Genomic DNA, 25153 nt, shown 5'->3' with positions numbered 1-25153 from the left:
CATCTTACCGTCTGCCTCACCCTTTTGAATGGTGTGACGTTGCTGTATTTGCGTGGTAGATCTGAACTAAACTCTCCACTGAAAGTTGTCTTGTCATTTCAAGTATAAGTACCCTTTTAACAATGTGAAGGTTGTTGATTACTACTGATCAACCCCTCGGGCACTGAAAATTACCTTGCAAGTTTGGAGTCTCATTCCTTCAGCTATTAAGTGTTGGAGATTTTAAAAATGTAATTTAAAAAAAAATGTATTTTCCTTTTCTTTTTTTCTCTCTCAATTCAATCTTTCTTTCCCCCTCTTTATTTCTCTTTCTGTACCTGCTTTGACATTGAATTCACCCACTCTAATCTATACTTCCTTCTCAGTCCTTCCACTGTTTATTTTACAATCGTTTAATCTGATTGGTTAAGGATTCCCTCACTCCTCTCTATATCTTCATAGGCAGTCCCTCGGTATCGAGGAAGACTTGCTTCCACTCTTAACATGAGTTCTTAGGTGGCTATACAGTCCAATACGAGAACCACAGTCTCTGTCACAGGTGGGGCAAATAGTCGTTGAGGGAAGGGGTGGGTGGTGGGACTGGTTTGCCGCATGCTCTTTCTGCTGCCTGCGCTTGATTTGTGCATGCTCTCGGCGACGAGATCTATAAAAAACAGATAGTAAGCGTTTCTACAGGTATATAAAAAGGAAAAGAGTGGCTAAAATAAATGTTGGTCCCCGAGAGGATGAGACTGGGGAATTAATAATGGAGAACAGGGAAATGGCAGACACGTTGAACAAATATTTTGTATCGGTCTTCACGGTAGAAGAGACTAAAACATCCCAATAGTGGATAATCAGGGGGCTATAGGGAGGGAGGAACTTAATACTATCACTAAGGAAGTAGTACTCAGTAAAATAATGGGACTAAAGGCGGTCGATGGCTTACATCCTAGGTCTTGGCTGTAGAGATAGTGGATACATTGGTTGTAATCTACCAAAATTCCCTTGATTCTGGGGCGGTCCCAGCGGATTGGAAAATCGCAAATGTAACGTCCCTATTTAAAAAAGGAGGCAGACAAAAAGCAGGAAACTATAGACCAGTTAGCCTAACATCTGTCATTGGGAAAATGCTGGAGTCCATTATTAAGTAAGCAGTAGTAGGACATTTGGAAAAGCATAATTCAATCAAGCAGAGTCAGCATGGTTTTATGAAAGGGAAATCATGTTTGACAAATTTGCTGGAGTTCTTTGAGGATGTAACAAGCAGGGTGGATAAGGGGGAACCAGTGGATGTGTATTTAGATTTCCAGATGGCATTCAATAAGGTTACTGCACAAGATAGAAGTTCACAGGGTTGGGGGTAATATATTAGCATGGATAGAGGATTGGCTAACTAACAGAAAACAGAGAGTCGGGATAAATGGATCATTTTCTGGTTGGCAAACAGTGATTAGTGCGGTGCAACAGGGATTGGTGCTGGGACCTCAACTATTTACAATCTATATTAATGACTTGGATGAAGGGACCGAGTGAATGTAGCCAAGTTTGCTGATGATACAAAGATGGGTGGGAAAGCAAATTGTGAGGATGACACACACAATCTGCAAAGGGATATAGACAGGCGAAGTGGGCAAAAATTTAACAGATGGAGTATAATGTGGCAAAATGTGAGGTTATCCACTTTGGCAGAAAAAAAAAAGCAAATTATAATTTAAATGAAGAAAAATTGCAAAATACTGCAGTATAGGGGGACCTAGGAGGTCCTTGGGCATGAAACACAAAGTTAGTATGCAGGTACAGCAATTAATCTGGAAAGCAAATGGAATGTTGGCCTTTATTGCAAGGGGGATAGAGTATAAAAGCAGAGAAGTCCTGCTACAACTGTACAGGGTATTGGTGAGGCCACACCTAGAGTACTGCATACAGTTTTGGTCTCCATATTTAAGGAAGGATCATCATCATCATAGGCAGTCCCTCGGAATCGAGGAAGACTTGCTTCCACTCCCAAAATGAGTTCTTTGATGGCTGAACAGTCCAATACGAGAGCCACAGACCCTGTTACAGGTGGGACAGACATTCGTTGAGGAACGGGGTCGGTGGGGCTGGTTTGCCACGCGCTCCTCCCGCTGCCTGCGCTTGGCCTCTTCATGCTCTTTGCGTTGGGACGCGAAGAGCTCAACGCCTCCCCGGATGTACTTTCTCCACCTCGGGTGGTCTTCCGCCAGCGTCTCCCTGGTGTCAGTGGTGATGTCGCACTTTACCAGGGAGGTTGTGAGGGTGTCTTTATAACATTTCCGCTGTCCTCCTTTGGCTCGTTTACCATGAAGGAGCTCCGCATAAAGCATTTGCTTAGGGGGTCTTGTATCTGGCATGTGAACTATGTGGCCTGCCCAGCGAAGCTGATCGAGTGTGGTCAGTGCTTCAATACTGGGGATGTTAGCCTGGTCGAGGACATTGATGTTGGTGCGCCTGTCCTCCCAGGTGATTTGCAGGATCTTGCGAGACATCATTGGTGATATATCTCCAGCGACTTGAGGTGCCTTCTATACATCATCCTTGCCTCAGATCCATACAGGAGGGCGGGTATTACTACAGCCCTGTAGACATATACTTGCATTGGAGGCTGTTCAGAGAAAGTTCACTAGGTTGATTCCGGAGATGAGGGGGTTTAACTTATGAAGGTAGGTTGAGTAGGTTTGGCCTATACTCATTGGAGTTCAGAAGAATGAGAGGTGATCTTAACGAAACTTATAAGGTGAGGGGGCTCGACAAGGTGGATGCAGAGAGGATATTTCCACTCATAAGGTAAACTAAAACTCGGGGACATAGTCTCAGAATAAGGAGACGCCCATTTAAAACTGAGATGAGGGGGAATTTCTTCTCTGAGGGTTGTAAGTCTATAGAATTCTCTGCCCCAGGGAGCTGTGGAGGCTGGCTCATTGAATATATTTAAGGCGGAGATAGGCAGATTTTTGAGCGATAAGGGAATAAAGAGTTATGGGGAGCGGGCAGGGAAGTGGAGCTGAGTCCATGATCAGATCAGCCATGACCTTATTAAATGGCGGAACAGGCTCGAGGGGCCAAATGGCCTACTCCTCGTATTTCTTATGTTCTCTTAGTCAGTCCCTCGGAGTCGAGGATGACTTGCTTCTACGTTTGAGTTCTCAGGTGACTGATGAGACCAATGCGGGACCTACAGTCTCACAAGTGGGGCAGACGGTGGTTGAAGAGACGGGTGGGTTGGGTGCTCGGGTTGTCGTGCGCTCCTTCCGTTGTTTGCGCTTGGCTTCCGCATGCTCCCGGAGAAGAGACTCGAAATGTTTGCCGCTTTCCCGGATGCTTCTCCTCCACTTTGAGCGGTCTTGGGCCAGGAATTCCCAAGTGTTGCTGGGGATACTGTACTTTTTCAAGGAGGCTTTGAGGATGTCTTTGAAGCATTTCCTCTGCCCACCTTGTCTTGTCGGAGCTCTGAGTAGAGCGCTTGTTTCAGGAGCCTAGTATCGGGCATGCGGATGATGTGGCCCGTTCATCGGAGCGGTGATGTTATCGGCTTGCAATTTCAACAACTTGCCACGCAAAAAATTTAAAAACCTAAACGTGCAAGGGCAAGTCTAACTTAACGGGAGACGGTGTTAGATGCCTTGCTACAGCAAATTCTGGCCTTATGTTTGTGAGCCCATTATTTTGGAAAATTATGGGTATGATAGTGACTGAAACTAAAGGTTTTTTAAAAAAAAAAATATTGTGCTTAACAATAATTAATTTTTATTGTTTAATATGAAATCCTAAAAAAAAAGAAATTTGCATTCTTCGAGGGATGCAGTGCAGAAAAAATGTCAGCACTGTAATCTCTTCTAATCGATTACATTCTGCGTATTTTAGCCATAAAATGCATTAATTTTATTTTTTAAATGACCCGATTCAAGTGCCAAATAAAATATGGTAGATTGATGAGAGCTCGATGACTATACATGTTGAAAATAGAGTCAGGAATGTAACTGTTCTGTTTTAAGAGTCAAAGACTTGAAGTCACAAGATGACATGGGCTTAAAAGGGCAATATATCCGGTTGTGGAGAACAAGATTAAGATTCCATGATGGTTTCAAGGGTACTGCAAAATGTCAATTTTTTTCCATGCTTCTAGACTTCCTATTATAGATCTTGACACTAGGTTGTGTACTTAAATTAATTTTCATTCCGAAGAGGATGAAAAGTTACAATGGGTGCTAGATTAATTCTTCAGCTTTGGAGGCTCTGATTGTAAAATTTAAGTTAATTTCATTCTTTAATTTAGCTAGCAGACTGTTTCTTTGCTGTGAAAGAACTGGTTTGTTGCATTCTACAGATTTTTGTTTGATTGACTTACAATACAAAATGGTCATATTTTCCAGGATATGTACCATTTGTTTGTGACATCTGTTTTTCTTTTATTAATTAAATATATATATATATATATATATTATATTATAGGGAGTACATCTTCTGTGATATTTCCCACCATTAGTCAAGTACCTGGAATGCAGTTTCTGATGTTTATTGCAGCCCTGCTGCAGGCAAAGTGTGACAACGGTATGCCCATTGTGTAATACAGCAAATTTACCGAAGCAATACATCACATGCCTGACACAAGGTTAAGAAAGATTACGCACTTTGGTGAGACTTAAAGATACGCATGTCAGATACATTATCATTACTGCGGTCTGGATATTGAAGTTGCACAGCAGCATGGTTGAAGCTAAACCTCCCAAACACAGAATTTGTCATCAAGAACTGGAACTCCCCGAACCTCAAAGGTTGATTTAATATCAAGCTTCAGAGAGAAGAGGGGCAGACATATGTAGAATAAAACTGTTGCAGGCATTTCTAATAAATTATTCATTTTATGGGTAAGTTTTCTTTTTTATCAGAATGGTATTTTTAATGGTTTGTTATAAATGTTATTTTTATCTGTACATACTGACCTGAGTGAAGAAGGAAAATGGTGGCCAAAGTAATTTGAAGAAACTGAGTGATTTAACTGGTTATGTGACATTTGGTTCTTAGTTCCTGATTCATAGTGGTAGAATTTTGAACAAATCAGAAGGCTTAACTGAACAGATCCTGTTTACTTCAGTCAAAATGTGACAGAATTGAAGTGTGGCATTCAGATTAAATGTAACTGATTTAAATCATTGAAGTGTGATGTACACAACATAAAATACGTTAAAAAAAATTTAGAGACAGAAAGATAATTACCTGGATTTTACAGTCGACGGCAAAATTTAAAGTATTTGCGGGCTTTGGAGCACAGGCTTCCTCTTTTCGTTTGAATTCGGTGCCCTTTACAGGGGATCTGTGGTGTTTGTGAGCAGGTGGAGCAGCAGGGAAGCTGATCAACCAATCAGAATGAAGATTCCTCACAGATGGCAAAGCAGGAAGTGAAAAACACAGGAAATATAAATTGTATTTAAATCATTGTACGGAAAGCAAAATAAAGATTGGGACAAGCACATGGGATTAAGGGAGAAACTTTCATAGAAAAACATAAAAACATTAATTTCCTTCTGAAGGAATGAGACTCCACACTTCTAAAATTAATTTTTTCAGGGCCAGAGAGGTTGTTCAGCTGTAATTATGAACTTAATATGTTGTTAAAAACTCAATTACTCTTGATTGAACAAGGCTTAGGTTTTTCATCGGTCTTCAATGTGATAATAGTGGGTAATTAGCTTAAGTTCATGCCTTAACAGATTCCATCAGCGATGACTGCAGCAGCGTGCTCTGTGGAGGAGCAGGGTATCTTTGACAGTAACTTCCAGATTTCCGTGTTTAACTGCATATGTGCGGATGCCAGAAGTTGCTGTCCATTTTACCCAGTAATAGCGATGAGCACCGACAGCCTCGCCGTTTTTAGTACAGCAAAATCCGGGCCGTCAAGTATTGTTTTTGTCTGAGAACCTCCTCAAAGAGTCAGCAGAATTGCTAGTTTTAATAGCCAAGAGATTAAATGGAAAAGTTTGCATTCACTATAGAAGTCGAAACAATTTTTTTTTTTAAAGAGATATCATTCTTGTATATCTTATTTTTCAGGCAGATATTTAGCTCTGATTCAGCTTAGAGATGATGCATTTGTATTTGCAATCTGAACACTATAGTAAAAGAATAATTAAATCATCATCAAGTTTTAGTATAGTTCACTGTAGATTTTATGCAGTCTTTAGATTCTTTTCTTCTTACAAATTTGATGTTTTATAATATAATCTGTTTCATTTACAAAAATGGTTGTGTCACTAACAGACCTCACTTGAGGGCAACATTCTAAAATATTTTGTGGAAAATCAATCTACTGAGTGAAAAATATACACACAATAGTACTCCATCTTTGTTGAGCTATCACTCACTCCATTTGGCTCCTTAACCTAGGACTGACATATAATTGCTGTTTTTTACATTTAAAATACAATTCGAATTTATATGCTTTCGCATTCTCATACTATAGATTCCTCGACCTTTACCCATAACACCAACTGTGACAAACGTACCTGCACTTGCTCAAGAAAGCATGGCACAGGAAGAGCTGATGATTTCCCTAGTTACTGGGTTAGCTTCTCTGACATCGCGGACTTCAGTGGGTGTTGTCATTATTGGAGGAGTGGCAAGTATTTTTTTTCTAATAGTTGCTGAAATTAAGCTAGTATCTGATTAGAATAAGCTACCACGATAGACACCTACATGATGGAGCCGAATGACCCCCTGTGCTGTATCATTTAATCACATCACTTGTGGTACCAGTAATTATTATTCTAATCTGTTTTCACAGTCATGACTTGATATATCTTAACTTTATTACTGGCTTAATCCTTTACATCCAAGTTTACTCCTTTACATCCATGTTACCTTCAAGAAAATTGGACAATTGAGTCCTTGAGCACTTGTACCTCCCAATAAAGCCACGAAAACAGTCTGCTAGGAGATGCACTATAGTGATGTGGGAATAGTCATGCTAGCTAAATTTTTCCTTTTGTAAGACTTTCCCTCGAGGAGGAATAAGATTGCAACACAAATTAGTTCAATCCCCAAGAGTAATTTGATGCCATTTTTTCCCAATTATTTGCTAATCATGATGAATATTTTCAGCTCTGCTGTGGTATTAAGTTTAGGAATATTATGGTTGCAGCTACCCAGTTAATTTTTCTCTCTCTCCCTCAATGGTGAATACCTAACGTGTTGTAAAATTGTTGTGAAGCACCTTTACTACGTTAAAGGCGCTATATAAATAAAAGTTAGTAGAATATGAAATATATTTTAAGGCGGAGAAATTGGGCTCCTTTGCGCCTCCAGGGGGGCGATAATGGAGCACAAATGGATTTGCGACTGGGTGTAGCGAGATCAGCGACTCCCACTAAATTTGGCGGGAGTTTTGCAGCGGCGGTATGGTGTTGCGCTCCGATCTCTTTTGCCTGGAGATCGTGACATCATCGGCGTGCACATCGCCCTGGACCCGAAATTGCGATCCGTCCCCTGCAGCAACACTGACAGCTGTAGGAGACGTGTATTGACCGGCCGCCTGCTTCGGGGGCAAGGTAAGTTTATTTTAAAAAAGTACCTTCTCTCTTGCAGGTTTTTTTGTGGGTTCCTGCCCTCAATCGATCAATCCGGCACTCTGCTTGAGTGGCGGGCTGATCGGGTGGGATTGCGGCTGCCATAGTGGAGAAGGTACAGTTTTTTTTCTTTAGAGCCTACAGTGATGGCCCTTCCCTTTAAGGGAGGGAAGGAGCCTTTGAACGTGGTAGTGCTGCACGGCCCAGTGTGCAGCACTACTCCACTCACCGCCCCGCCTGCTACTGATCGCTCCAGGAAGGAAGTGGAGCGCCTGATTTCCTTCCTGGAGCGCAACCGCCAATTTTTTGAAAAAGTTTAAAACCATTAATGTCTGGCGCTAATCTTACAAACTTTTAGCGCTCCCAAATTTCTCCCCCATAGTCTCTATTTATATTGTAACAGTTCAAGAAATAAGGTGCTGCTGGTTATAGGATTTTCATTCTACCAATAATTGAAAGAGCAGCAGAAACATTTAATAATGAATAGTTAAGCTATTATATAAAAAAAACAGTGCATGGGGGCTCACCCAAGACTTTTAGCCTAGATAGGCAGACAAAATCAAAATCTCTTCCTATCATATTTTCTGGGCGAAGGTGTAATTTGTTTATCAGATTTACAGTATTATTTTATAAATAGTGCGGTGTGATTGTAAATTCATATTTTCTCATGATTCTTGCCATAGATTTTCAGAGCTGTGGGCTGGAGACTTATAGCTATTGCTCTAAGTCTCTACAGTATATTGTACATGTATGAACGTTTGACATGGACAACAAAGGCAAAGGAGAGAGCTTTCAAGCGCCAGTTTGTAGACTACGCTACAGAGAAATTGCAGATGGTTGTTAGTTTTACAAGTGCAAATTGTAGCCATCAAGTCCATCAGTAAGTACCTTTCACCATTTATTTTGCATTGCTTTGCGGGTTGAAGAGGAATTTCCCAGAGTTTTAGTTTCATCCCTGAATTAGCCTAGGTTTTTCCTCTCCCAGAGGCTTACTTAACTACTAGTGGGTGGGAGCATTAAGGACCTGTCTGTCATTTTCGTATGTTCGATGGTTCTTTTGGGTCACTTTTCTAAATCCAAGTTTTAAATAAAACACTGAGGTTTGTATTCAAACTTAAGAGGGAAAAAAAAATTACTTGGGGCTCATTTTTTTGAACATATGGTCTTGAGGCATTTTATTTGCACAAATGCCACCTAAACTAAGTGTCTTAATTTTTTTCCAAATAAATACTCCAATTTCAGCGAGATTTGGCCTGATGAACAATTCCATAAACAGCTGGTTTAGTTACTTGATGTGGCTCCATGATGCATCTTGAACAGCCTTAATTTGTTGCAGTAAGTGTGGGGAATTAAATACTTTTACGGGGGTTAAACTAATATGGCAGGGGGATGGGAACCTATGCAAGGAGACACAGGGACGTAAAATGGGGCAGAAGCAAAAGATAGAACGAAGAAAAGTAAAAGTGGAGGGCAGAGAAACCCAAGGCAAAAATCAAAAAGGGCCACATTACAGCAAAATTCTAAAGGGACAAAGTGTGTTAAAAAGACAAGTCTGAAGGCTCTGTGCCTCAATGCGAGGAGTATTCATAATAAGGTAGACAAATTAACTACGCAGGCAGCCATTAACGAATATGATATAATTAGGATTACGGAGACATGGCTCCAGGGTGACTAAGGCTGGGAACTCAACATCCAGGGTTATTCAACATTCAGGAAGGTTAGACAGAAAGGAAAAGGAGGTGGGGTAGTGTTGCTGGTTAAAGAGGAAATTAACGCAATAGTAAGGAAGGACATTAGCTTGGATGATGTGGAATCTGTATGGGTAGAGCTGCGGAATACCAAAGGCAGAAAACACTAGTGGGAGTTGTGTACAGACCACCAAACAGTAGTAGTGAGGTTGGTGACAGCATCAAACAAGAAATTAGGGATGCAGCAATAAAGGTACAGCAGTTATCATGGGCGACTTTAATCTACATATAGATTGGGCTAACCAAACTGGTAGCAATACAGTGGAGGACGATTTCCTGGAGTGTATTAAGGATGGTTTTCTAGACCAATATGTCGAGGAACCATCTAGAGGGCTGGCCATCCTATACTGGGTGATGTGTAATGAGAAAGGTCTAATTAGCAATCTTGTGCGAGGCCCCTTGAGGAAGAGTGACCATAATATGGTAGAATTCTTTATTAAGATGGAGAGTGACACAGTTAATTCAGAGACTAGGGTCCTGAACTTAAGGAAAGATAACTTCGATGGTATGAGACGTGAATTGGCTAGAATAGACTGGCGAATGATACTTAAAGGGTTGATGGTGGATAGGCAATGGCAAACATTTAAAGATCACACGGATGAACTTCAACAATTGTACATCCCTGTCTGGAGTAAAAATAAAACGGGGAAGTGGCTCAACTGTAGCTAACAAAGGAAATTAGGGATCGTGTTAAATCCAAGGAAGAGGCATATAAATTGGCCAGAAAAAGCAGCAAATCTGAGAACTGGGAGAAATTTAGAATTCAGCAGAGGAGGACAAAGGGTTTAATTAGGAGGGGGAAAATAGAGAATGAGAGGAAGCTTGCTGGGAACAGAAATACTGACTGCAAAAGCTTCTATTGATATGTGAAGAGAAAAAGATTAGTGAAGACAAACGTAGGTCCCTTGCAGTCAGATTCAGGTGAATTTATAATGGGGAACAATGAAATGGCAGACCAGTTGAATAAATACTTTGGTTCTGTCTTCACGAAGGAAGACACAAATAACCTTCCGGAAATACTAGGGGACCGAGGGTCTAGCAAGAAGGAGGAACTGAAGGAGATCCTTATTAGTCAGGAAATTGTGTTAGGGAAATTGATGGGATTGAAGGCCGATAAATCCACAGTGCCTGATAGTCTGCATCCCAGAGTACTTAAGGAAGTGGCCCTAGAAATAGTGGATGCATTGGTCATTTTACAACATTCTATATACTCTGGATCAGTTCCTATGGACTGGAGGGTAGCTAATGTAACCCCATTATTTAAAAAAGGAGGGAGAGAGAAAACAGGTAATTATAGACCGGTTAGCCTGACATCTGTAGTGGGGAAAATGTTCGAATCAATTATTAAAGATGCAATAGCAGCACATTTGGAAAGCAATAACAGGATCAGTCCAAGTCAGCATGGATTTATGAAAGGGAAATCATGCTTGACAAATCTTCTAGAATTTTTTGAGGATGTAACTAGTAGAGTGGACAAGGGAGGACTTTCAAAAGGCTTTTGACAAGATCCCACACAAGAGATTGGTGTGCAAAATTAAAGCACATGGTATTGGGGGTAATGTACTGACATGGATAGAAAACTGCTTGGCAGACAGGAAGCAGAGAGTCGGGATAAACGGGTCCTTTTCAGAATGGCAGGCAGTGACTAGTGGAATGCCGCAGGGCTCAGTGCTGGGACCCCAGTTAATTACAATATACATCAATGATTTAGATGAAGGAATTGAGTGTAATATCACCAGGTTTGCAGATGACACTAAGCTGGGTGGCAGTGTGAACTGTGAGGAGGAAGCTAAAAGGCTGCAGGTTGACTTGGACAGGTTAGTTGAGTGGGCAAATGCATGGCAGATGCAGTATAATGTGGATAAATGTGAGGTTACCCACTTTGGTGGCAAAAACATGAAGGCAGAATATTATCTGAATGGCGGCAGATTAGGAAAAGGGGAGGTGCAACGAGACCTGGGTGTCATGGTTCATCAGTCATTGAAAGTTGGCATGCAGGTACAGCAGGCGGTGAAGAAGGCAAATGACGAGATAGCCTTCATAGCTAGGAGATTTGAGTATAGAAGCAGGGAAGTCTTACTGCAGTTGTACAGAGCCTTGGTGAGGCCTCACCTGGGATATTGTGTTCAGTTTTGGTCTCCTAATCTGAGGAAGGACTATTGAGGGAGTGCAGCGAAGATTCACCAGACTGATTTCCGGGGGCAGGACTGACATATGAAGAAAGCTTAGATCGACTCGGCTTATATTCACTGGAGTTTAGAAGGATGAGAGGGGATCTCATTGAAACATATAAAATTCTGACGGGATTGGACAGGTTAGATGCAGGAAGAATGTTCCCGATGTTGGGGAAGTCCAGAACCAGGGGTCACAGTCTAAGGATAAGGGGTAAGCCATTTAGGGACAGAGATGAGGAGAAATTTCTTCACTCAGAATTGTTAATCTATGGAATTCTCTACCGCAGAGAGTTGTTGATGCCAGTTCGTTAGATATATTCAAGAGGGAGTTAGATATGACCCTTACAGTTAAAGGGATCAAGGGGTATGGTGAGAAAGTAGGAAAGGGGTACTGAGGAAATGATCAGCCATGATCTTTTTGAATGGCGGTGCAGGCTCGAAGGGCCTACTCCTGCACCTATTTTCTATGTTTCTATGTACTATACAGGTTGACCGGTTGTGCTTAACTACAAAAGGACTTGCTATTAAATGCTGCACTTTTTGTCTTTGAAGAGAGTTTTTTTCTTGATACTTTGGCCACCTATTTTTATTTGAATGACTACACAGCCCTGATATTACTTCTCTTTCCCCCTCCCTCTTTACCACCACACCCCACACCCCCACCACTCCCCATTCCCCCATTCTGGACAGTGAAGCACACATTAAGTGTGCTCTGTTATCCAGGTGGAGATATGCCCAAATTTGTTGGGCTAGATCATTAAAATGGTCCAGTCACCCTCTTGGAGCATACCCGCCTCTTGGCAGGGCCTTGTCCAGGAAAAGAATTGAATTGATCATAGAATTGAAACATTCGGCACAAAAGGAAGCCATTGTGTCAGTGCCAACTCTTTTAAAGATCTATCCAATTAGTCCCACCCCCTTGGTTTTTCCCCATAGCCCAGCAATTTTTTCTTTGTTGGAGATGATTGTAGAGAATTTCTGAAGGAGTGCGGGATGTAAGAGAAAATTGGCATTAGGGGTATAAGCGTAAGAAGGTTTAAAGTGCTGGCTTCTACGTCGGCTCAGCAAAGGGGGCAGAAGTTCTGCAGCTGACCTCACACATTCTAACATATTCCAGTACCAAGGACCCAGAGGCCTCTGATTCAACATTGATGAACTAGCACACTGGATAACATTAAGGTATGTCCAGTCCGACAAAATAAGACACCATGGAAGACTCTAAACAGATACTGATAAGACTCTCTGAAAAAACTTTAGAGAGACTTTTAGGCGCCATGTACGATCAGCAAATTCTAACCCAATGAGGTCATCCCAGTTAAGGTCTGAGGTTGCCTTGAGATCCTGGTCTATCAATCCAAAATATTACTGATAAGGTAACCCAATTAGAGATCAAGGGAGGTCGTACCGGGGAGCGAAGGAGTCTATGAAATGTATAAATGATGTACAATTTTGCTATTCGGGGAACACCTCCACTCTCAGGCGGCTGTGATGAGAAGTGTTCCCGGATGTCCGTAATTAAAGATCGTTATACCTTGCCATCCATCTCCGTCTAATAACTTCGAGGACTGCTACGCGGGTTGGGACGAGCGTCGACCCTTGATATCGTGGGAAGAGAAGGCTTCCCATTTTCCCCTTCGCGGGACAAAGCAATGGAGGGATTCAAAAGTGAGAATGAGGACCCTGTGGCCTATTTGCTGGGGCACTGAGTCAGGGCAAGGACTGGGATAAATAAGAGTGTGGGACTTTGTACAGTAGTTGTGGTGATTGTGAGGGTGGGTGGACTGATGAGGGAGTGTTTGAGAAATCAATGTTTGATGAGCTGAGGATTTCAGCAGTGAGGTGGGGATGTGAGTGAGCAGTGTTCTTCAGCTGCTCGCAAAGGACAGCTCAGCTCGGGTTTGCCGAGGTTGTACACCATCAGTGACAGCCTGGGTGAGCAGTCAGCACCAGCGGCATTTAAGAGCCAAGCAGTATGGCCTCACGTTTTCTAGTGTTGTGCTGTAGGAAGTTGTTGTTATGTCCGACAGGTAGCCTTGGAGTCGATGGTGGTGCCGGAGAGGTAGAATTGGGTGGCACTGGCACACACTGGGAAAGCGAGCCGATGCTGTGTTGCACTTAGGTCAGACAGCATCTGTGAAGAGAGAAACATAGGGTTAACATTTGTCGGGTGATTAATGGCAGGAGCAAGGGGGTGGCCCAGTTGAAAGCAGTGATGATACCTCCAGGAATGCATCAAACATAAGTTGGCAACCCTAAAACATGCATGTAGGGATTGAGGAGGTTGCAGTGGTAGAGAGGGTTGAGGCTGTGAAGGGATTTAGAGAAGTTAATGCCCTGTTTGATGGGTAACCAATGGAGGTTTGTAAGGATTAAGGTCATAGGTGAGCAAGACTTTGTGCGGGGTTGGGTGCATTCTGAGTAAGTTGGAGCTGAAGTAGGGTGCAGCTCAGATGCTGGAAAACAGCATTGGGACAAATTGCGTCTGAAAATGACCAGGGTATGGATGATGAGGGTTTCAGCTTAGCTAAACTGGCTATCAAAGATGCATGCCATCAGCTTGAGCAGGCATCCAAGAAGGGAAATGGTATCAGGAGTCCAGAACGCACATTTTATAGTTTGGGAGGCCATATAAGGGATGGCTTTGGCTTTGCTGATATTGAGCTGCTTGATGTCAGACAGCCAATACAACTGCACGATGACAGTGCTAGAATCAAGGGTGGTAGTGGAGTGGTAAAGCTGGGTATTGTTGGCGTACATATGAAAACTGGTCCGTGCTTATAGACAACGTCATCAAGGGGCATGGTCCAAATGAGAAATAAAAGGAGGGTAAAGATAAGACCTTCGGGTGCATCAGAGGTGGCTGTGGTGGAGGAGGGTTGTTGGCTGGGGGGGCGGGGGGGGGGGAGAAAAGAGTGAAAAGAGGCTTGTAAATGCAGCACTGGCTGCTAGCATTCAGCCTTCCGGCTGCTGTATGAGGATAACAGCCAGAACACCTCCATGCCCCAAAATTGAATGGGTCCTGCAAGAAAAGGAATGCAATCTAACTGTTGGCCTTTTATCACTTTGCTACGGGGCTCACTCATACTTCTAACCCGAGGAGGGTCCTGATGAGAGACTCTCTGCTAGCTTCTTGGGGTGACACTGGAAATAGATGCCCTGACAAGCAAACACAGGAAGTTGAGGAGGAAGAGCAAGGTATACCTCCTGCCTCATTACCATGGCAGTACTGGGGCCTGTGGCTATCTCTTCGGATGCTCTCTTGGGTGGACATAAAAGATCCCATGGCACTATTTTGAAGAAGAGCAGGGAGTTCTCCCCGGTGTCCTGACCAATATTTATCCCTCAATCAACATCACTAAAACAGATTATCTGCTCATTATCACATTGCTGTTTGTGGGAGCTTGCTGTGGGCAAATTGGCTCCCACATTTCCTACATTACAACAGTGACTGCCCTTCTAAAGTACTTAATTGGCTGTAAAGCACTTTGGGACGTCTGGTGGTCGTGAAAGGCGCTATATAAATGCAAGTCTTTCTTCCCCCACAAGTGGAAATGCTCTCTCTGTATCTACTCTGTCAAAATCTTTCATGATTTTAAAGACTTCTATTAGGTCACCCTTCAGCCTTCTCTTTTCAAGAGAAAAGATTCCCAGCCTGTTCATCCTTTCCAGATAGGTACCCCCTCGCCTTTCTGGTATCATCCTTGTAAATCTTCTCTGCATCCTCTCCAGTGCCTCCATATCCTTTTTATAATATGGCAACCAGAATAGCATATAGTACTCCAAATGTGATCTAACCAAAGTTCAATACAAGTTTAGCATAACTTCACTACTTTTCATTCTATCCCTCGAGAAATAAATCCTTGTGCTTGGTTTGCTTTTTATATGGCCTTGTTAACCCGTGTATTTGTACTCCAAGATCCCTTTGCTCCTGTACCCCATTTAGATTCTTATTTTAGGAAGCGTCTTCAAGGAGGAGAGAGATGCAGTAAGGTTTAGGGAGGTAATTCCAGAGCTTTTGACCTAGGCAGCTGAAGGCACAGCTGCTAATGGTGTCATGCTGAAAATCGGGGATGTGCAAGAGGTCGGAACTGGAGGAGTGCAGAGACCTTGGAGGGTTGTGGGGTGGAGAAGATTATAGTGGTGGGGATGGCCCCGCAAGGCAATGGAAAGGCTATGCTCTTTTGAACAAATTTGGAAGCCAAGATTTGGTACAAATCACGGTTTCTGATACATTCAAAGCTTCCTCATTTTAAAAGGAATTCTCAAATATAGGCCAAAAAAGGTCAAGGACAGGAGAGAAGTAACTGAAGGTAGTAACATAGAAGTCCCTCTCAAAATCAAGAAGGGAGAGTTGTGTATTTATTTTGATTGAATTGTTAATTCACCCAACTTGGTCATGAGATATGGTGGACTACTAAGAAATGTGCATATTGCCATCTAGTGGTTTTGTTAGTGTGCACATAAAGTGGGAAATGTCAACTTGCTGATCTTGCTGTGTTTTTTTTTTTAAGAACACTGCAGTTAGTAAGATTCAAACCGTTTAATAAAGATTAACTGGCTGGAGTGTTGATTTTTGAAAAGAAGAAATTCTGTCAACAATAAGCAAATGTTTCCCTAAAATTGCCCCTCTTTCTAACGAGATGTTAAACCAAGGTCCCATCTGCCTGCAGACGTGGTGGGGAGTTCTCCTGATACCCTGGCCAACATTTAGTCCTCAATCAACACCACCAAACATGGATTAACTGATCATTTATCTCATTGCTGTTTGTGGGACCTTGCTGTGTTCAAATTGGCTGCTGCATTTGCATGCATTACAATGGTGACTTTACTTTGGGACCTCCCGAGGACCTGCAAAACAATATATGCAAGTTTTGGTGGTATAATGTCTTACACCAGCCAAGCCGGGGAGTAGCTAAAAAGTTATTTTTAAATGGGGACAGAATAAATAATACAATCGCTGCAACGTCCAAAGATAGAGACAATCACCAAGTGATTTTTTTTTAAATAAATAAATGAATCAAATTGTGTTTGTCCTTTTTGCCTTTGTTCTTTCTCTCAGGGAAATGACCAGTACCTTTGCTCGACTATGCCAGCAGGTAGATGTCACTGAGAAAAATTTAGAAGACGCAGTCTCCAACCTCAACAAAAAGATCGAAGTCCTAGAATCCACACAAAACCGATCAAAGCTGCTGAGGTGATAATTCTTTTGATATTTTCATAGTACCTACTTTTTATCCCTGAAATGTCGATACACCAAAACAAATTTCAATGCAAGCAAGTTGAACTCTTTATCACAATTCTTTAACCATATTTTTAGTGCAAATTAGTTATGCTAAAAACCCAAGTAATGCAGAAAAACCTGTGATAAGTCCCAAGTAACAAATGGTTGATCCTAACTAAACTGGAATGGCAGTTTCATTGAAGCATCTTTCACATTATTGGAATAAAGTCTAGCTTGAATTCTTTCCTGGTGAAAATCATGTGGTTTACATGCACATGAAAATGTGGCAATTGGTGCCACATTCATATCCTTTTCCTGCATGGGCCTGCACCACATCACCAATTATTTTTTCTCCCTGTAATTGCTACTCATGTTAGACCTTTCATCACCAAAATTGGGATAAAATCCTGTGTCTTTCTATAAATATAGGTTAGTTTAACAGAATATATTTTCATTATTATCTGAGAAACAAAATGAAAATCAATGCTATTATCTGATCATCAGAAAAAAACAAGCTTTAGGTTAGGTAGTACCATAGACAAATCATGCTACCTTAATCATAGCGGTAGAAAATAAAGAAATGGGGCAGAAGTACAAATTACAATTTTACATTCAGCACAGTGTGGGCGCATGCCCCAGCTGGGCTGCAGTCATGCACTATTCCAGTCTGCATTGAACTATGTTGCACACTGTCTGCATGAAAAATCGAAGTCTCCAAGTTGTCAGCATCTGCCAAAGACTTTGGAACTGGTTCTGGGGGAGGTGGGACCAGTACAAACCGGACGGTCTGCACCTGGGCAGGACCGGAACCAATGTCCTAGGGGGAGTGTTTGCTAGTGCTGTTGGAGAGGAGTTAAACTAATATGGCAGGGGGATGGGAACCAATGCAGGGAGACAGAGGGAAACAAAAAGGAGACAAAAGCAAAAGACAGAAAGGAGATGAGGAAAAGTGGAGGGGAGAGAAACCCAAGGCAAAGAACAAAAAGGGCCACTGTACAGCAAAATTCTAAAAGGACAAAGGGTGTTAAAAAAACAAGCCTGAAGTCTTTGCGTCTTAATGCAAGGAGTATCCATAATAAGGTGGATGAATTAACTGCAAATAGATGTTAACAAATATGATGTGATTGGGAATACAGAGATGTGGCTCCAGGATGATCAGGGCTGGGAACTCAACATCCAGGGGTATTCAACATTCAGGAAGGATAGAATAAAAGGAAAAGGAGGTGGGGTAGCATTGCTGGTTAAGGAGGAGATTAAGGCAATAGTTAGGAAGGACATTAGCTTGGATGATGTGGAATCTATATGGGTAGAGCTGCAGAACACCAAAGGGCAAAAAACGTTAGTGGGAGTTGTGTACAGACCTCCAAACAGTGGTAGTGATGTTGGGGAGGGCATCAAACAGGAAATTAGGGGTGCAAGCAATAAAGGTGCAGCAGTTATAATGGGTGACTTTAATATGCACATAGATTGGGCTAACCAAACTGGAAGCAATATGGTGGAGGAGGATTTCCTGGAGTGCATAAGGGATGGTTTTCTAGACCAATATGTCGAGGAACCTACTAGGGGGGAGGCCATCTTAGACTGGGTGTTGTGTAATGAGAGAGGATTAATTAGCAATCTCGTTGTGCGAGGCCCCTTGGGGAAGAGTGACCATAATATGGTGGAATTCTGCATTAGGATGGAGAATGAAACAGTTAATTCAGAGACCATGGTCCAGAACTTAAAGAAGGCTAACTTTGAAGGTATGAGGCGTGAATTGGCTAGGATAGATTGGCGAATGATACTTAAGGAGTTGACTGTGGATGGGCAATGGCAGACATTTAGAGACCGCATGGATGAACTACAACAATTGTACATTCCTGTCTGGCGTAAAAATAAAAAAGGGAAGGTGGCTCAACCGTGGCTATCAAGGGAAATCAGGGATAGTATTAAAGCCAAGGAAGTGGCATACAAATTGGCCAGAAATAGCAGCGAACCCGGAGACTGGGAGAAATTTAGAACTCAGCAGAGGAGGACAAAGGGTTTGATTAGGGCAGGGAAAATGGAGTACGAGAAGAAGCTTGCAGTGAACATTAAGACGGATTGCAAAAGCTTCTATAGATATGTAAAGAGAAAAAGGTTAGTAAAGATAAACGTTGGTCCCCTGCAGTCAGAATCAGGGGAAGTCATAACGGGGAACAAAGAAATGGCGGACCAATTGAACAAGTACTTTGGTTCGGTATTCACTAAGGAGGACACAAACAACCTTCCGGATATAAAAGGGGTCAGAGGATCTAGTAAGGAGGAGGAACTGAGGGAAATCCTTATTAGTCAGGAAATTGTATTGGGGAAATTGATGGGATTGAAGGCCGATAAATCCCCAGGGCCTGATGGACTGCATCCCAGAGTAGTTAAGGAGGTGGCCTTGGAACTGGCGGATGCATTGACAGTCATTTTCCAACATTCCATTGACTCTGAATCAGTTCCTATGGAATGGAGGGTAGCCAATGTAACCCCACTTTTTAAAAAAGGAGGGAGAGAGAAAACACGGAATTATAGACCGGTCAGCCTGACCTCAGTAGTGGGTAAAATGATGGAATCAATTATTAAGGATGTCATAGCAGTGCATTTGGAAAATGGTGACATGATAGGTCCAAGTCAGCATGGATTTGTGAAAGGGAAATCATGCTTGACAAATCTTCTGGAATTTTTTGAGGATGTTTCCAGTAGAGAGGACAAGGGAGAACCAGTTGATGTGGTATATTTGGACTTTCAGAAGGCTTTCAACAAGGTCCCACACAAGAGATTAATGTGCAAAGTTAAAGCACATGGGATTGGGGGTAGTGTGCTGACATGGATTGAGAACTGGTTGTCAGACAGGAAGCAAAGAGTAGGAGTAAATGGGGACTTTTCAGAATGGCAGGCAGTGACTAGTGGGGTACCGCAAGGTTCTGTGCTGGGGCCCCAACTGTTTACACTGTACATTAATGATTTAGACGAGGGGATTAAATGTAGTATCTCCAAATTTGCGGATGACACTAAGTTGGGTGGCAGTGTGAGCTGCGAGTAGGATGCTATGAGGCTGCAGAGTGACTTGGATAGGTTAGGTGAGTGGGCAAATGCATGGCAGATGAAGTATAATGTGGATAAATGTGAGGTTATCCACTTTGGTGGTAAAAACAGAGAGACAGACTATTATCTGAATGGTGACAGATTAGGAAAAGGGGAGGTGCAACGACACCTGGGTGTCATGGTACATCAGTCATTGAAGGTTGGCATGCAGGTACAGCAGGCGGTTCAGAAAGCAAATGGCATGTTGGCCTTCATAGCGAGGGGATTTGAGTACAGGGGCAGGGAGGTGTTGCTACAGTTGTACAGGGCCTTGGTGAGGCCACACCTGGAGTATTGTGTACAGTTTTGGTCTCCTAACCTGAGGAAGGACATTCTTACTATTGAGGGAGTGCAGCGAAGGTTCACCAGACTGATTCCCGGGATGGCGGGACTGACCTATCAAGAAAGACTGGATCAACTGGGCTTGTATTCACTGGAGTTCAGAAGAATGAGAGGGGACCTCATAGAAACGTTTAAAATTCTGATGGGTTTAGACAGGTTAGATGCAAGAATGTTCCCAATATTGGGGAAGTCCAGAACCAGGGGTCACAGTCTAAGAATAAGGGGTAAGCCATTTAGGACCGAGATGAGGAGAAACTTCTTCACCCAGAGAGTGGTGAACCTGTGGAATTCTCTACCACAGAAAGTTGTTGAGGCCAATTCACTAAATATATTCAAAAAGGAGTTAGATGAAGTCCTTACTACTCGGGGGATCAAGGGGTATGGCGAGAAAGCAGGAATGGGGTACTGAAGTTGCATGTTCAGCCATGAACTCATTGAATGGCGCTGCAGGCTAGAAGGGCCGAATGGCCTACTCCTGCACCTATTTTCTATGTTTCTATGTAAAAATAATAGCACATTCACAATTGCTGACACTCACTGTTGCATAAAATCTTATAATCAAACATGACACTGGAACTTGACACATTTGCCTTGCGTTCACTGAAAACTGCACCATATGTACGATAAGAGTTCACAACAAAATCAGAAGCCTAAGAAATATAGCTACAACCTGTCAGAATTGCTGGGTACTCATCAGCACCAGTTATTGCGAAGAACTTGACTCTGTCGGACAGTGCCAAGAATGCATATTGGTGATCTGAGGAACCACAAATACTACCTGGAGTATTTAAATGCTGAATATCATCTAAACCAAGGGTAAATTAACATGGTCCAGCCAAGGAAACATCTATTGATCCAAAAACACACGATTTCCCTTGTATAGGGATTCTTGAGCAAAAAGCTGCTAGTTTCACTGAGAAGAGGTCGCTGAAGCTCTTGTGATAATTCCTGGGACATTGGAACTGGTTCTGGGGGAGGTGGGACCAGTACAAACCGGACAGTCTGCACCTGGACAGGACCGGAACCAATGTCTTAGGGGGAGTTGGGGAGGGGTTAAACTAATATGACAGGGGGATGGGAACCTATGCAGGGAGACAGAGGGAAGTAGAATGGGGGCAGAAGCAAAAGATAGAAAGAAGGAAAGTAAAAGTGGAGGGCAGAGAAACCCAAGGCAAAAATAAAAAAGGGCCACATTACAGCAAAATTCTAAAGGGGCAAAGTGTGTTAAAAAGACAAGCCTGAAGGTTCTGTGCCTCAATGCGAGGAGTATTTGTAATAAGGTGGACAAATTAACTGCACAGGCAGCAAATAATGAATATGATATAATTGCCATCACGGAGACATGGCTCCAGGGTGACCAAGGCTGGGAACTCGACATCCAGCGGTACTCACATTCAGGAAGGATAGATAGAAAGAAAAAGGAGGTGGGGTAGCGTTGCTGGTTAAAGAGGAAATTAATGCAATAGTAAGGAAGGACATTAGCTTGGATGATGTGGAATCTGTATGGATGCAGCTGCGGAATACCAAAGGGCAGAAAACGCTAGTGGGAGTTGTGTACAAACCACCAAACAGTAGTAGTGAGGTTGGGGACAGCATCAAACAAGAAATTAGGGATGCATGCAATAAAGGTACAGCAGTTACCAAGGGCGACTTTAATCTACATATAGATTGGGCTAACCAAACTGGTAGCAATACGGTGGAGGAGGATTTCCTGGAGTGTATTAGGAATGGTTTTCTGGACCAATATGTCGAGGAACCAACTAAAGGGCTGGCCATCCTCGATGTGTAATGAGAAAGGACTAATTAGCAATCTTGTTGTGCGAGGCCCCTTGGGGAAGAGTGACCATAATATGGTAGAATTCTTTATTACGATGGAGAGTGACACAGTTAATTCAGAGACTAGGGTCCTGAACTTCAGGAAAGGTAACTTCGATGGTATGACACGTGAATTGGCTAGAATAGACTGGCAAATGATACTTAAAGGGTTGATGGTGGATAGGCAATGGCAAACATTTAAAGATCACATGGATGAGCTTCAACAATTGTACATCCCTGTCTGGAGTAAAAATTAAACGGGGAAGGTGGCTGAACCGTGGCTAACGAGGGAAATTAAGGATCATGTTAAATCCAAGGAAGAGGCATGTAAATTAGCCAGAAAAAGCAGCAAACCTGAGAACTGGGAGTAATGTAGAATTCAGCAGAGGAGGACAAAAGGGTTTAATTAGGAGGGGGAAATAGAATATGAGAAGAAGCTTGCCAGGAACGTAAAAACTGACTGCAAACGCTTCTATTGATATGTGAGGAGAAAAAGATTAGTGAAGACAAACGTAGGTCCTTTGCAGTCACATTCAGGTGAATTTATAATGGGGAACAAAGAAATGGCAGACCAATTGAACAAATACTTTGGTTCTGTCTTCACAAAGGAAGACACAAATAACCTTCCGGAAATACTAGAGGACCGAAGGTCTAGCGAGAAGGAAGAACTGAAGAAAATCCTTATCAGGTGGGAAATTGTGTTAGGGAAATTGATGGGATTGAAGGCCGATAAATCCCCGGGGCCTGATAGTCTGCATCCCAGAGTACTTAAGAAAGTGGCCCTAGAAATAGTGGATGCATTGGTGATCATTTTCCAACAGTCTATCAACTCTGGATCAGTTCCTATGGGCTGGAGGGTAGCTAATGTAACACCACTTTTTAAAAAAGGAGGGAGAGAGAAAACGGGTAATGATAGACCGGTTAGCCTGACATCAGTAGTGGGGAAAATGTTGGAATCAATTATTCAAGATGAAATAGCAGCACATTTGGAAAGCAGTGACAGGATCGGTCCAAGTCAGCATGGATTTATGAAAGGGAAATCATGCTTGACAAATCTTCTGGAATTTTTTGAGGATGTAACTAGTAGAGTGGACAAGGGAGAACCAGTGGATGTGGTGTATTTGGACTTTCAAAAGGCTTTTGACAAGGTCCCACACAAGAGATTGGTGTGCAAAATTAAAGCATATGGTATTGGGGGTAATGTACTGACGTGGATAGAGAACTGGTTGGCAGACAGGAAGCAGAGTGTCGGGATAAACGGGTCCTTTTCAGAATGGCAGGCAGTGACTAGTGGGGTGCCGCAGGGCTCAGTGCTGTGACCCCAGCTATTTACAATATACATTAATGATTTAGATGAAGGAATTGAGTGTAATATCTCCAAGTTTGCAGATGACACTAAGCTGGGTGGCGGTGTGAGCTGTGAGGAGGCTGCAGGGTGACTTGGACAGGTTAGGTGAATGGGCAAATGCATGGCAGATGCAATATAATGTGGATAAATGTGAGGTTATCCACTTTGGGAGCAAAAACACAAAGGCAGAATATTATCTGTATAGCGGCAGATTAGGAAAAGGGAAGTTCAAAGAGACCTGGGTGTCATGGAATATCAGTCATTGAAAGTTGGCATGCAGGTACAGCAGGCGGTGAAGAAGACAAATGGTATGTTGGCCTTCATAGCTAGGGTATAGGAGCAGGGAGATCTAATGTAGTTGTACAGGGCCTTAGTGAGGCCTCACCTGGAATATTGTGTTCAGTTTTGGTCTCCTAATCTGAGGAAGGACATTCTTGCTATTGAGGGAGTGCAGCGAAGGTTTACCAGACTGATTCCCGGGATGGCAGGACTGACATATGAGGAGTGACTGGATCAACTGGGCCTGTATTCACTGGAGTTTAGAAGGATGAGAGGGAATCTCATAGAAACATATAAAATTCTGACGGGACTGGACAGGTTAGATGCAAGAAGAATGTTCCCGATGTTTGGGAAGTCCAGAACCAGAGGACACCGTCTAAGGATAAGGGGTAAGCCATTTAGGATTGAGATGAGGAGAAACCTCTTCACCCAGAGAGTCGTTAACCTGTGAGATTCCCTACCGCAGAGAGTCGATGGTAGTTCATTGGATATATTCAAGCGGGAGTTAGAAATGGTCCTTATGGCTAAAGGGATCAAGGGGTATGGAGAAAAAGCAGGAAAGGGGTGCTGAGGTGAATGATCAGACATGATCTTATTGAATGGTGGTGTCGGCTCGAAGGGCCGAATGGCCTACTGCACCAATTTCTATGTTTCTATAAAACAAGCGATAACCCAGAAAACTGCCTCGTAAGGAGCTTGGGTCAGTAATCCCAATCCCCTTTGTGGGGAGTAAATAATCTAGCATAAACTGCATAGGCCATTCCCCATTTACAGTGCGAGAGCCTCCCTTAATGCCTCTTAAAGTTGCAAATCTGAAACCCTTTCTCGCCCATATGCCTTGGAGTTGCAAAGCACTTTGTCCAATTTGATGATCATAAAGTCTTTATGAACTCTTAAGAACAATAACTATATAGAAAAATAGAAAATAGGTGCAGGAGTAGGCCCTTCGAGCCTGTACCGCCATTCAGTGAGTTCATGGCTGAACATGCAACTTCAGTACCCCATTCCTGCTTTCTCGCCATACCCCTTGATCCCTCTAGTAGTAAGGACTACATCTAACTCCTTTTTGAATATATTTAGTGAATAAGCCTCAATAACTTTCTGTGGTTGAGAATTCCACAGGTTCACCACTCTCTGGGTGAAGAAGTTTCTCCTCATCTCGGTCCTAAATGGCTTACCCCATATCCTTAGACTGTGACCCCTGGTTCTGGACTTCCCCAACATTGGGAACATTCTTCCTGCATCTAACCTGTCTAAACCCATCAGAATTTTAAATGATTCTATGTGATCTCCTCGCAAACTAGACCAAATCTCACCCAATGGAGACCCAAAACCCTGAAATGTTTTTCCCATGAATCTACAGGTAATTAGGAACATTACTCTAGGCAGGTTTGTTGGACCAGCACACTGAATCCAGAGGCATTTAATACCAGCATTGCTCAAAATCTTATTGTATTTGCTCCAGGATTATCCAACGCATGAGTCCCTTCCTCTCAATCTCATATAAATCGCAAATAATTTTCACATGGTTCTTAATGACTATATTCTTGTAAAGTGCATGCAGTAGGGTCTGG

General features: G+C 42.6%; 1 protein-coding gene across 3 annotated transcripts in view; it reads left to right on the top strand.

Moving 5' to 3' along the window:
• LOC139265918 (mitofusin-1-like) overlaps positions 1-25153 on the top strand; it is a 99623-nt gene that overhangs the window by 62806 nt on the left and 11664 nt on the right. For all 3 annotated transcript variants that reach the window (XM_070883504.1, XM_070883506.1, XM_070883505.1), the window contains exons 15-17: positions 6461-6616; positions 8246-8442; positions 16544-16678. In XM_070883504.1, the coding sequence (XP_070739605.1) occupies positions 6461-6616; positions 8246-8442; positions 16544-16678 (488 nt within the window). The remainder of the gene's footprint in view (positions 1-6460; positions 6617-8245; positions 8443-16543; positions 16679-25153) is intronic.

Source organism: Pristiophorus japonicus, chromosome 6 (genome assembly GCF_044704955.1).
Source record: "Pristiophorus japonicus isolate sPriJap1 chromosome 6, sPriJap1.hap1, whole genome shotgun sequence".
NCBI lineage: Eukaryota > Metazoa > Chordata > Chondrichthyes > Pristiophoridae > Pristiophorus > Pristiophorus japonicus.
The sequence above is the reverse complement of the archived record's forward strand: the minus strand, read 5'-3'. Positions and strand labels throughout refer to the sequence as shown.